Source organism: Schistocerca piceifrons, chromosome 8 (genome assembly GCF_021461385.2).
Source record: "Schistocerca piceifrons isolate TAMUIC-IGC-003096 chromosome 8, iqSchPice1.1, whole genome shotgun sequence".
NCBI classification, from domain to species: domain Eukaryota; kingdom Metazoa; phylum Arthropoda; class Insecta; order Orthoptera; family Acrididae; genus Schistocerca; species Schistocerca piceifrons.
In genome coordinates, this window is record NC_060145.1 from 61,696,782 (window position 1) to 61,710,113 (window position 13,332).

At 38.9% G+C, this 13,332-nt stretch overlaps 1 protein-coding gene across 6 annotated transcripts in view; it reads left to right on the forward strand.

The window, feature by feature from the left end:
* The window catches only part of LOC124711622 (zinc finger protein swm), a 258,270-nt gene that overhangs the window by 51,574 nt on the left and 193,364 nt on the right, over positions 1-13,332 (forward strand). For all 6 annotated transcript variants that reach the window (XM_047241789.1, XM_047241792.1, XM_047241793.1 and 3 more), the window contains exon 3: positions 1,149-1,327. In XM_047241789.1, coding sequence (XP_047097745.1) covers positions 1,149-1,327 — 179 coding nt within the window. The remainder of the gene's footprint in view (positions 1-1,148; positions 1,328-13,332) is intronic.

Genomic DNA, 13,332 nt, shown 5'->3' on the forward strand with positions numbered 1-13,332 from the left:
GGAAGGTTCACAGCATGGTAGTTCGAGGGTTGTGGAGTAGAGTCTTTGTGCATAATTTTAAATCTTTTCTTTTATTTCAATTTTATGTCACTTATAGTGCAAATAAATTGAAATAATGCTGAATATATTGTATGTATTATTATTTTCATTAAAGGCATGAAGAGGAAAGGTAAAGGAAAATTTGGGATTGCCAATAAATTTGCAAGAATGGATTGTACATACAGTGTCCATGAGGACTCTGCAGTTAACATTTCAAGAAGGGATTGTAACTACAGCATTCAGGCTTTCGTATTCCATTAGTATCATTTTGAAATTGGAGAAGACTGCATCAAAATACGTCCCATTGTACATCACCAGGTATCTTCCGTAACATTTGGCAAAATGATGAATGTGTTTGCTGCCAAACTGTGCAATGAAAATTTTTTTATTAATGTAAGCCAAGTTTTTTTAAATTTTTTTTCATAGAAAATTCAAAACAATCATTTAATTGCAAAAATTAGGCATTTATAAAGTGTGCAAGACGCTGAGAAAATTATTACTTCACATTTTTACGATGAATATTGACCCAGCAAGTGTAAATTATCATATGTAAAATAATAAAAGTATCTAATTCTATATTATGAAGTTCTCGTGTACCCAATACGATCTCTTCCTGGTAATTTATTTGCAAACTCAGACTTTCCCTTGTCTTCCCTTTTCATGCCTCTTATGAAAATATTAATAAACATAATACATTGGTCATTATTTTGGTTTATTTTCAGTGGAAGTAACATTAAAACTGACAACAACAAAAAGTAGCCGCACGAGGACTTGATCTCACAACCCCCAGATTACCATTCTGTAATCTTTCTACTGTGGCAACCGCTGCCTGGAAACTGCACTAACACAAGAAACTTACGCCGTGCCTGGCACATGCCAAAAATGCTATTTTTTCTAAAAGCTTTAACATCTGGAGCTCTCACTCCTTTCACTTTCATTTATTACCGATACCTTTCTCATGATGTGGAATTTGGACAGAGCTGGTGTTGACAAGTAGCTGCAGTCTCCTTGTTACTCAGTGCTTGTTCTGTACATTCTGAAAACATAATTATAATCTGTAACTTTGCATTTACCTTGCAATTGTCAGAACACATTTTATATTTCCACAGAGACAAAAAATTTTGTCGACTTGCTATTCAAGACGTTGGAAACACAGGCGTACAGCTTGCAAGGCCGCTCTGCTGTTGTCAGTCCACCTGTACCTCAAGAAACACCTGCTACAGTACAAACGCATCAGCCAATGCAGCTGTGTGTAGTGCAGGAGTCTCAGCCAATTACCAATCATCAGGTAAAACTATACAGCATATTTACAATAAGGAATAATTTGTGGAGTCTCAGTACCAGTAGCATGGTATTTAATCTCAAATTGTCTGTATCTATTTCTGTCTTTGTCCATTGTCAGTATATGAATTAAACGCAAGTGAAAAACCTGGGTGATGTTAAGCTTTTAATGCCAGCTTCCAAAACTTATTCAAGAGTGTGTATCGACATTTTCCTTTCTTGAAAATATCAACAGATGTGAATCCCACCATGACCAAACTGTCAGATTTTGACCTGTATTTTGCACCTTAAAAGTGTCATTTGAATAATGCTGTACCTTACAGAAATGAAAATGTTGTGTAATTGTTCTGCAGAATGCATTTGTATTGATTAACTTCATTGATTTAAGCATGGAACCTTCCAAAAGACAATGTATAGAAAAAATATGTCAGTGTCTGATGAGAAGAAACTGGTAGATTATTGAAAGTTAATCATATACAATGTTTCACTTGTTCGTAGATTTGATTGCTCATTCCCACTTTTTTCAAAATGTGAAACCGCCTCCATACAATAAGCTTTAAACTCACTGTGCCAGTGAGAAGTTAGTGTAGGGTTATTCAGGAGGGGAAAAAAGTTATAGACATGAGAATGTGGCCATGTGGCAGGACAGAATTTGCCAGACTAGTCCGGAAAGGCAGGAAGGAATCTGGCACTGCTTTTCCAAACTGGCTGGGCTACACGGACACTTCAGCGATGTAAACACCTGCCACCACTGGCTGCTACTGAGGTGGTGCAGTGCTATCTGAATGCACGGCCACAGCTGGGGTATCAGCCTCAAATACTGCGTATTAAGAGACATTATTGTGTTGCCTGAAACCTAAGAAAAATAAAAATATAGCTAATTAATGACAGTGCATGTTGTGCAAGGTGCGTTACTTTACACATTCTGAGGCTCTGGCCAGTGTCATGTGAAACAACATGTGTGTTTATCAAATAAAATTTTACAATATTTTCTTTCAAGAGTTCACATCTCTTGTCCGATTACAATCTCTCTAAAAATATATTGAAACTGCATCTTCTCTGTGTGGACATAAAAGGCCGTTGCTGGGATGTATTGCTTTGAATAGGAATGACAATTGCTGTTATGTAAATTTTGATTTTACTGTTACCTAAGACATCTCCTTCCTTAAATTGGGTAATGTGGATTTATCATTTCAAAACAAAACAATAAGGTACCCTCATCAGTCTCTGACAGTGTTGCGAGGAGAGTTATGTATTGTCTATTAGGTTGTCAGTCCGTTGCTTAAAAACATTATCTTTTAATCTAGAACTTCGTCAGAGTTTTATTAGGTATCCTGAGTAACTTTTCGTCTAAAATTCTAAAACAAGTCAGTAGCACCAGTCTTAGCACCAGTCTTTGAGATGCAAAATTTGCATGAATAACAGTCATTGATCCTCATATGTACCTGTCATTGACACTTAGCTGGGTATAGATTTAAAGGATTCTAAATTATTATATAGTAGTTAGGATATGGGTAAGTAAATAACACAGAATATTACAGAAATAATATTTTATTATTGTAATGCATTTATCCTGACAACCCTAAATAACTGTTTGTCCAGATGCAAATTACAAGGGGTTTCTAGCAAATGTTCTTTAGCCATCAGGGGGACATCAATCAGCAAGATTGCCTTCATTGTAGTTTTGTTTTTTACAAAGGTATGAACAGTGGTGTGACCTTTTTAAATGGCACCCTGTATTTTTTATTCAGTAATTCATTTCCTCTCCTAAAGACCTGTTCAAAAATGTATTACAGTGTACCGTTCACTGAAACCCAATGTTATTAATTACATAACGCAGCACTGACTTTGAGCCCAGAATCACGAACTCGTCCACTTGCTGGAGTTATCAGAAAACAAATGAAAACCAAGTAGAAACATAACACAAAATTGACTTTGACTCTCCTGTACCATTGCCCAGGAGTGGAACATTCAAAGGTGCTCAAAGTGGTGACCCTGGACACCGATGCACTGGTGCACTCGTTGAATGAAAGAATTATTTACTGCTTCCATTGTTGCCTCCTGAAGAAAATTACAAGCAAGCAGGATACGTTCCTGCATATCCTGTGGAGTTGTTGGAATATCGTGATAGACAATGTCTTTAATGCATTCCCAAAGAAAAAGTCCCGAGGATTTAAATCGGGAGACCTAGCAGGGTGGTTCATGGTGTGGGTTCCTGTAGTCATGTCCTAGTTCATGAACCACGGGCAACGTATGAGTGGCCAAGTAAGTGGTCCCGACAGTCGGGATACCAGTTACTTTGGAATAAGGCTGGGCATCTCGGAGATATTCTGAGTCGTGGTCACCTTTGTGCTCATACGGCAAAGACTACCAAATCCACCGGTTAGTCCCTCAGCCGTTAGGGGTAAAACCCAATGGGACTCGGAGCAAGTAAGGCTAGCAACCTGCTTCCCTGGTACTTTAAATATGATGCTGGCAACAATCAGAGCAAAATGCCTCGGACCTTTGGAGGTGACGGAGTCCCACCTCTAACTGACAAACCAGGGACTCCTAAGATACGACTTGGCAAACAAATGGTAATGAGATGGGGAGCTATTAATATCAATGGGGCTACTCTTGGAAGAAGGTAGAGCTGGCAGAGGCTGCAAGTAAGATGGGGCTGGACGTTTTAGCTGTTAGTGACATTTGGGTAAGGGGTGAGAAAGAATAGGAAGTGGGAGAATACAAGGTCTACTTGTCAGGACTCAAAGCAGGAATAGCACAGTGGGGTGTAGGGCTTTACATCAGGAAAGAAATGGAACCCAGCGTAGTTGCAATAAGGTATGTAAACGAACGACTGATGTGGATAGATTTGACAGTGTCTAGCAAGAAAATTAGGATTGTGTCAGTATATTCGCATTGTGAAGGGACTGATCAAGATAAGATGGATAGTTTTTATGAGGCACTCAGTGATGTAGTTGTTAGAGTAAAGGACAAGGACAGTGTTCTGCTCATGGGTGATTTTAACGCCAGGATTGGAAATCGGACAGAAGGGTATGAAAAGGTTATGGGTAAATTTGGAGAGGATATGGAGGCCAACAGGAACGGGCAGCAACTCTTGGATTTCTGTGCCAGTATGGGCTTAGTAATCACAAACTCCTTTTTTAAACATAAGAACATTCACCGGTATACTTGGGAAAGCAGGGGAACCAGATCTGTCATTGACTATATAATAACAGATCAGGAATTCAGGAAGGCTGTGAGGGACACACGTGTATTCAGGGGATTCTTTGATGACACTGATCATTATTTAATCTGCAGTGAAATTGGGATTGCGAGGCCGAAAGTGCAGGAGGTCAGGTCCATATGTAGGAGGATAAGAGTGGAGAAACTTCAGGATAAGGAAATCAGGCACAAGTACATAACAGCGATCTCAGAAAGGTACCAGTTGGTTGAATGTAGTCAATTACAGTCATTGGAAAAGGAATGGACAAGGTACAGGGACACAGTACTAGAAGTGGCTAAAGAATGTCTTGGTACAGTAGTGTGTAAAAGTAGGAGGAAGCAAACAGCTTGGTGGAATGACACAGTCAAGGCAGCCTGTAAAAGGAAAAGGAAGGCGAATAAAAATTGGCTACATACTAGAACTCAGGTAGACAGAGAAAGTTATGTTGAAGAAAGAAACAAAGCCAAACAGATAATTGCAGCATCCAAGAAGAAATCTTGGGAAGACTTTGGAAACAGGTTGGAGACATTGGGTCAAGCTGCTGGAAAACCATTCTGGAGTGTAATTAGCAGTCTTCGAAAGGGAGGTAAGAAGGAAATGACAAGTATTTTGGACAGGTCAGGAAAACTGCTGGTGAATCCTGTGGATGCCTTGGGCAGATGGAGGGAATATTTTGAAGAGTTGCTCAATGTAGCTGAAAATACGATCAGTAATGTTTCAGGTTTCGAGGTAGAATGGGATAGGAATGATGATGGAAATAGGATCACGTTTGAGGAAGTGGAGAAAATGGTCAATAGATTGCAGTGCAATAAAGCAGCTGGGGTGGATGAAATTAAGTTGGAACTCATCAAGTACAGTGGAATGTCAGGTCTTAAATGGCTACACAGGATAATTGAAATGGCCTGGGAGTCGGGACAGGTTCCATCAGACTGGACAAAAGCAGTAATCACACCAATCTTTAAACATGGAAACAGAAAAGATTGTAACAACTACAGAGGTATCTCTTTAATCAGCGTTGTGGGTAAAATCTTCTCAGGTACTGTTGAAAGGAAAGTGCGAGTATTAGTTGAGGAGCAATTGGATGAAAATCAGTGTGGGTTTAGGCCTCTTAGAGGTTGTCGGGACCAGATCTTTAGCTTACGACAAATAATGGAGAAGTGTTATGAGTGGAACAGGGAATTGTATCTATGCTTTATAGATCTAGAAAAGGCATATGACCAGGTTCCTAGGAGGAAGTTATTGTCTGTTCTACGAGATTATGGAATAGGAGGCAAACTTTTGCAAGCAATTAAAGGTCTTTACATGGATAGTCAGGCAGCAGTTAGAGTTGACGGTAAATTGAGTTCATGGTTCAGAGTAGTTTCAGGGGTAAGACAAGGCTGCAACCTGTCTCCACTGTTGTTCATATTATTTATGGATCATATGTTGAAAACAATAGACTGGCTGGGTGAGATTAAGATATGTGAACACAAAATAAGCAGTCTTGCATATACAGATGACTTAGTTGTGATGGCAGATTCGATTGAAAGTTTGCAGAGTAATATTTCAGAGCTAGATCAGAAATGTAAGGACTATGGTATGAAGATTAGCATCTCCAAAACGAAAGTAATGTCAGTGGGAAAGAAATATAAACGGATTGAATGCCAAATAGAAGGAACAAAGTTAGAACAGGTGGACGGTTTCAAGTACTTAGGATGCATATTCTCACAGGATGGCAACATAGTGAAAGAACTGGAAGCGAGGTGTAGCAAGGCTAATGCAGTGAGCGCTCAGCTACGATCTACTCTCTTCTGCAAGAAGGAAGTCAGTACCAAGACTAAATTATCTGTGCACCGTTCAATCTTTCGACCAACTTTGTTGTATGGGAGCGAAAGCTGGGTGGATTCAGGTTACCTTATCAATAAGGTTGAGGTTACGGATATGAAAGTAGCTAGGATGATTGCAGGTACTAGTAGATGGGAACAATGGCAGGAGGGTGTCCACAATGAGGAAATCAAAGAAAAACTGGGAATGAACTCTATAGATGTAGCAGTCAGGGCGAACAGGCTTAGATGGTGGGGTCATGTTACACGCATGGGAGAAGCAAGGTTACCCAAGAGACTCATGGGTTCAGCATTAGAGGAGTCGGGGCAGACCAAGGAGAAGGTACCTGGATTCGGTTAAGAATGATTTTGAAGTAATAGGTTTAACATCAGAAGAGGCACCAATGTTAGCACTGAATAGGGGATCATGGAGGAAGTTTATAAGGGGGGCTATGCTCCAGACTGAACGCTGAAAGGCATAATCAGTCTTAAATGATGATGATGATGATGATGATGATGATGATGATGATGACCTAGCAGGGCAAGTAACTGTTCCTCCTCGACCAATCCATCTGGCAAGATACCTTCGGTTCAGAACATGACGTGCACATAAGGCATTATGTGCTGGACATCCATCGTGTTGATACCACATAAGCATTCTGGTTCTTAGTGGCACTTCATCCAGAAGTGGAGGAAGAATTCATCTGAGGAAGTTGCTATACGCTGTGCCGTTTAGACTACCATTGATGAAATGAGAGCCAATAATTGTAGTACCAAGCATCCCACAACAGAAGTTAACTCTCCATTGACGCTGATGTTCCTCCTGTGTAAACCATTGTGGGTTGTCGTTGGACAAATAATGCATGTTCTTGTATCTACGTGTCCTTTATTTGAGAAGGAACATTCACTGGTAAATAGAACATTGGAGTAGTAGTTCGGGTTGACGAGGATTTGCTGGTTGATATAGATGTTCATGGTAGGGATGGAACCAGTGATGTATAAGAATACTATGTAGACTGGTTTTAGGAATGCTAATCTCATGTTAAAGCTGTTGTGTGCTCACATGTGAATTCATAGCAACAGAAGCGAGAACAGTAACATCAGCAGCTTCATCTGTGCTGGTGCTACAACAATTGCATTGTCATGGGTTGAAAGTTCCCATTTCCTGAAGCGTCGCAACAAGATGAGAAAACATCTGTCGGGAAGGTTGGTTCTTGTCAGGATATCGTTCCCTATACAGTTCCGCTGCATGCATAGCATTTCGCCTACGTCCAACAACAATAACAATAATAAAAGAAACATTATGTTGATGCAGTTTGTAGGAAGGACAGTTTTTACTATATGCCTACTTTAGTTTTAGTTATGTCATGTTCAGTAGATAATTTTCCCGATTATTTTAATGATATAATGTGGAACAAGTCAGATTACAAGATATATATACATACATACATGAATAGCGTTAATATTAATATTACTGAAATTTTTAGTTCTACACATGCAACTACATTTAGAGGTATAATTTTTTTAAACCATTTCTGAAACAGAAACTCGTCCATGGAGTAGAAGGAGTTGTACAAAAGAAATGATTTTAACACAAACATACACACAAAATTCAAGCTTTCGCAACAAATTGTTGCCTCATCAGGAAAGAGGGAAGGAGAGGGGAAGACGAAAGGAAGTGGGTTTTAAAGGAGAGGGTAAGGAGTCATTCCAATCCCGGGAGCGGAAAGACTTACCTTAGGGGGAAAAAAGGACAGGTATACACTCGCACACACGCACATATCCATCCACACATACAGACTTGTGTCTGTATGTGTGGATGGATATGTGCGTGTGTGCGAGTGTATACCTGTCCTTTTTTCCCCCTAAGGTAAGTCTTTCCGCTCCCGGGATTGGAATGACTCCTTACCCTCTCCTTTAAAACCCACTTCCTTTCGTCTTCCCCTCTCCTTCCCTCTTTCCTGATGAGGCAACAATTTGTTGCGAAAGCTTGAATTTTGTGTGTATGTTTGTGTTTGTTTGTGGTCTATCGACCTGCCAGCGTTTTTGTTCGGTAAGTCACCTCATCTTTGTATTTATATATAATTTTTCCCACGTGGAATGTTTCCTTCCATTATATAGAAATGATTTTAAGCTAGATTTAAAACTTGATCTGCTACCTGCCAGACACTTTATGTTGTTGGGCAAATGAACAAAGATTTTTGTTGCTGAATAATGTACTCCTTTTTGAGAAAGCTCAGTAATATGCTGCTTCTAGTTCAAGTTGTCATCAATGTGAACACCCAAAAATTTGAAGAAATCTACCCTGTTAACTGAGCCCTGTTCATATGCTACATCAATTGTCGGTATGATTCTATTCGGTGTACAGAACTGGATATAGTGAGTTTTTTCAAAATTAAGAAGGGAGAGTCCATTTTCTGAGAACCACTTATTAATTCTTTGAAAGACATCCTTAACAATATTTTCAGCTGCTTTTTCTGGAATGGGATTTATTATAATACTTGTGTCATATGGAAAAAGTACTAGTTCCGCTTGGTTGAACGTTAAGTTGGAGGGCATTCACATGAGTAAGGAACAGCAGAGGACCTAAAATTGAACCCTGTTGGACTCCCTTTGTGATAACTCCCCATTCACTAGAATTTACCACCCTCCCAATATTATTTGTGCTGTTCAGCACAACTTTTTGCTTTCTTTTCATTAAGTATGATTCAAACCAGCTGTGTGTATAGCCTTCAATTCCATAAAACCTGAGGTTTTCTAAGAGTGTGATGTGATCCACACAGTCAAATGCCTTGGAGAGATCACAAAAAATACCAACTGGTGATAATTTGTTATTTAGGGCTTGTACTATTTGATGGGTAAATGTGTAGATATCATTGTCAGTCGAGTAACCCTTCCGGAATCCGAACTGTGACATGCTGAGTAAATTATTTTCACTTAAATGTGACACTACTCTTGCGTACATAACTTTTTCGAATATTTTAGAAAATGAAGTCAGCAATGAGATTAGTCTATAATTATTTAAGTCACTCTTGTCCCCTTTCTTATGAAGAGGTTTGACAATTACGTATTTCAATCTGTCTTGAAAAATTCTCTGTGCCAGCGAAGCATTACATATATCGCTAAGGACTCCGCTTATTAAATTAGAACAACACTTCACAATTCTGTTAGAGACTCCAGTGACACCACATGAGCTCTTGTTTTCCATTATTTTTCTAATTCCCTTAATTTCAATGGAGGATGTTGGTGCTATTTCTAAAGGCCTAAAGTCCTGGGGAATGACGTTTTTTCCTCCAACTGAACCTTTTAACAATATTTTTGCTGCTACATTCAGAAAGTGATTGCTAAAAATACTTGCAACTTGTGAATTATCATTCACATCATCATCTTCATTTAGCTTTATTGCTGTGGTATGCTTTTCACTGTCAGGCTGCCCCGTCTCCCGTTTGGCAATATTCCATATAGTTTTAATCTTATTATCCACATTATTAATTACTGTCAGAACACATAAGCTTCTTGACTCCTTAATGACTTTCCTTAAAATATTACAATATCTTTTGTAGTAAGCAACTAACATCAGATCCTGACTTATTCTGGCCTGTCCATATATTTCCCTCTTCCTCTTACACAGTATCTTAATTCCCTTAGTAATCCATGGTTTACTTGACTTTGTAATGACTTTTTTGGATAACGTTTCAGGAAAGCAACCCTCAAATATGGAGACAAATTTACGGTGGAATAAATTGAATTTGGCATCAGCATCATTTTCTCTGTATACTTCATCCCATTCTACCTCTTCTAGGCTGCACTTAAAGCTCTGTATCCTGTTCGCATTAATAAACCTCCCTGCCTTGTATGAACCTGCCTGAATCCTGTAAGGTGCTATATGTGTTACACAGTAGTATTTAAATGGACTAAACTACTGTACTAAATGTATCCGTACATAAAAAAACAGTATTGCAGTTACTGTTCTGCTCACTTACATTCCCTATAGGTGAGTAGAATTTCTACCTTCTCTTCGTAGGTGTACATTGTACTCGTACAACTCTTGAACTGATTATGGTTGACGGAATGATGCTTGTGCATTCTACTTACGTTAACATTTGTCCTCTGTCAACGTCACCACATGGATGTGTTCCATTACCCCGATGGATGTGTTCCATTACCCCGATGAATGTGTTCCATTACCCCGAGTACCTACACTAAGCATTGGGAGCGTCAACACCAGTGTTGTGTTATGTAACTAACAACACTGTGTTTCAGTGAATGGTACACTGTGATACGTTTTTGAATAGGTCTTTAGGAGAGAAATGAATTACCGAATAAAAACTATAGTACGCCATTTAAAGAAGTCATACCACTGTTCATATCTTTATAAAAAAACAAAGCTACAGCGAAGTCATTCATGCTGATTGATGTCCCCCTGACGGTTAAAGAACATTTGCTTGAAACATTTGGTAATTTGCATCTGGACAAACAGTTATTTAGGGTGGCCAAGATAAATGGGACACCCTGTACAAAGTGGTTTGACTGCATTAATAAAGAATCACAGACAGAAAAAAAGAAAACATAAACATTAAAAATATTGGAAACCACACATTAGATTATAATCTGGGGGTTGAGTCTGTGATACTGATAGCCAAGTAATGTGATTCCATTGCCTAGCTATCGCATGTAGCCAGCCAGTGGAAGACTGCACTCGAGCAGGTAACATGCACATGTGTCTGAAATGTACCAGTGAGTGTCTCATGTGCAACCGGTGGGGTCATTTCGTTGCTTGTTCAGTTCATACATAATTATATTTTTGTTGTTTTTAGTGCTCATTTTCTTTTGTTTCATTTCAATCTGTGTCCAGTGTGACAAGTAGTTACAACCCAACACTTGAAGTGAACAGGAAGAAGAAAAATGTGCTACATAGCCAGGCATGTGAATTTGTGTGTTAAGTGAAGGATTACTTTGAGAAAAGGAAAAAGGTGAGCCCTTATTTTCTGGTGTTCAGTTTGTTAAGAGGACTGCAATAAAACAGAAAGAAAGCAAGAACACTATTACAATGATAGGGAAAAAAAACAGTACATAATATTTTGGACAGAGTGGCACAATAAGGCTGCAAACACCAGGAAAGGAGTGTCCGGGAAAGAAGCAATTGGACAGCTTTCGATGACCTCAAGAAAGATGCTATTAGTCACCATATACATAGCTATTATAAGAAAAGGAAACATCCCACACTATCTAAGGTGCTCGTGTCACTTTAGAAAGATGATAATTTTAAAGGAAGCAAATTTATTTTACATACAGGTATGTCAGATGGTTTTGTGCAAAAAGACAGATAATTACCAAGGTCTATCAGTGATGATTATGGATAGTGCCCCGTATCATTCCGTAGTTCACAATAAGACACCTACTTGTAGAAGATTTGAAAAAGGCTGAATTGCTCAAAATTTTTGCACAAAAGGGGCCACAATTTCCAACATTGGTAGTTGACAAGATTGCTAAAAGGCACAGCAATAAATTGTTCAGCTTCTCCATACCATTGTCTTTTCAATACCATTGAAGGGATACAGGTGCAATAAGAAATTATGCTGCTGCAAACAACAAGAAATTCACCATCTCTGAAGTTGTAAATCTCGTTGTGGCAGCTGCTTATCAAGCGACAGGCGAGACCTGAATGAAAATTGTGAACAGCACTGCAAGTGTCATCAGAGAGGCAGTCAAAAACGAAGCCATTGTAGAAGAAAGCTTTGGAACTTTAATTGTACATCTGGAGGGTGTAGTGATAGAACTAACAGTGCTGAAGAAAAGTATTCTAAATCAGTTACTGACAGTAATGTGAAGGCTGTTTTCCCATTAACATAACAACACATCAGGAAAAACAAGAAGGGAGCATACCATTGATGTATCATCACATTGTAGGTACTTTCTTCAGGTTCTATCTGTTAATATAATAATAAATTATTCTGTTGCTCACTGTTGAACTAATTAATAATTCTAATATTGAACTACAGAAAATTGGGACTGTGCAGTGGTTTGTGAAAATACTTCTCATTTCAATTGTGAAGTATAAGAAATAACTTTATTGTATTTGAGTACATTAGATACTAAATAGCTCTTTTCATTTTTTTGAATTTACATATGAGAAGTAGCAGCTTTAAATACATTTATGCTTACAAATATGATTTTAATATTGTTGAGGCTTTAGTTTGTGCCACTAGAGAATATGGTTAGTAGCAGCTGGGCTTGGCGAGTGGCTTTGCTCCTGCCACTGCAGATTGAGAGTAGTTGCCACAGGCAGTGGGGTGTGTTAAGCCATGTCCAGCAGCATTGCCATCTGCCTGTGTGACTTACATAACAAATTACTCATCTCATGGCCTATAATATAGCTGTGGCAAAGTTTTTTCGCAACTGAGATAACAGTTCGAGCTTAAATATATCCACAGACTGGGGAAACTTTTATTTTAGCCTTGCTCCTGTGTACTAGGCAACAGGTGCTGATAACTTGCCAATGACTGAATATTGTTTTACAGCGCTGACACACGCCCACGCACACACCTTCTCTCTTTCCTGCACAGTGTTAATCCAGTTTCTCTCCCTTTCACCTGGGCTGCTTCAATTTGTCGTGCCACTTTTCTAGACGTTAATCTCCACTTCTCCCATGATGGCTCCATAGAAACCTCTACATCTACGTGGATACTCTGCGAAGCGCATTTAAGTGCCTGGCAGAGGGTTCATCGAACCACCTTCACAATTCTCTATTATTCCAGTCTTGTATAGCGTGCGGAAAGAACGGACACCTAAATCTTTCTGTAAGAGTTGTGATTTCCCTTATTTATCGTGGTGATTGTTTCTCCCTATGTAGGTTAGTGTCAACAAAATATTTTCACATTCTGAGGAGAATTCTGTCGCAACGAAAAAGCCTTTCTTTTAATGATGTCCAGCCCAAATCTTGTCTCTTTTCTGTGAGACTCTCTCTCATATTTTGCAATAATACAAAACCATCCTGTTAAAACC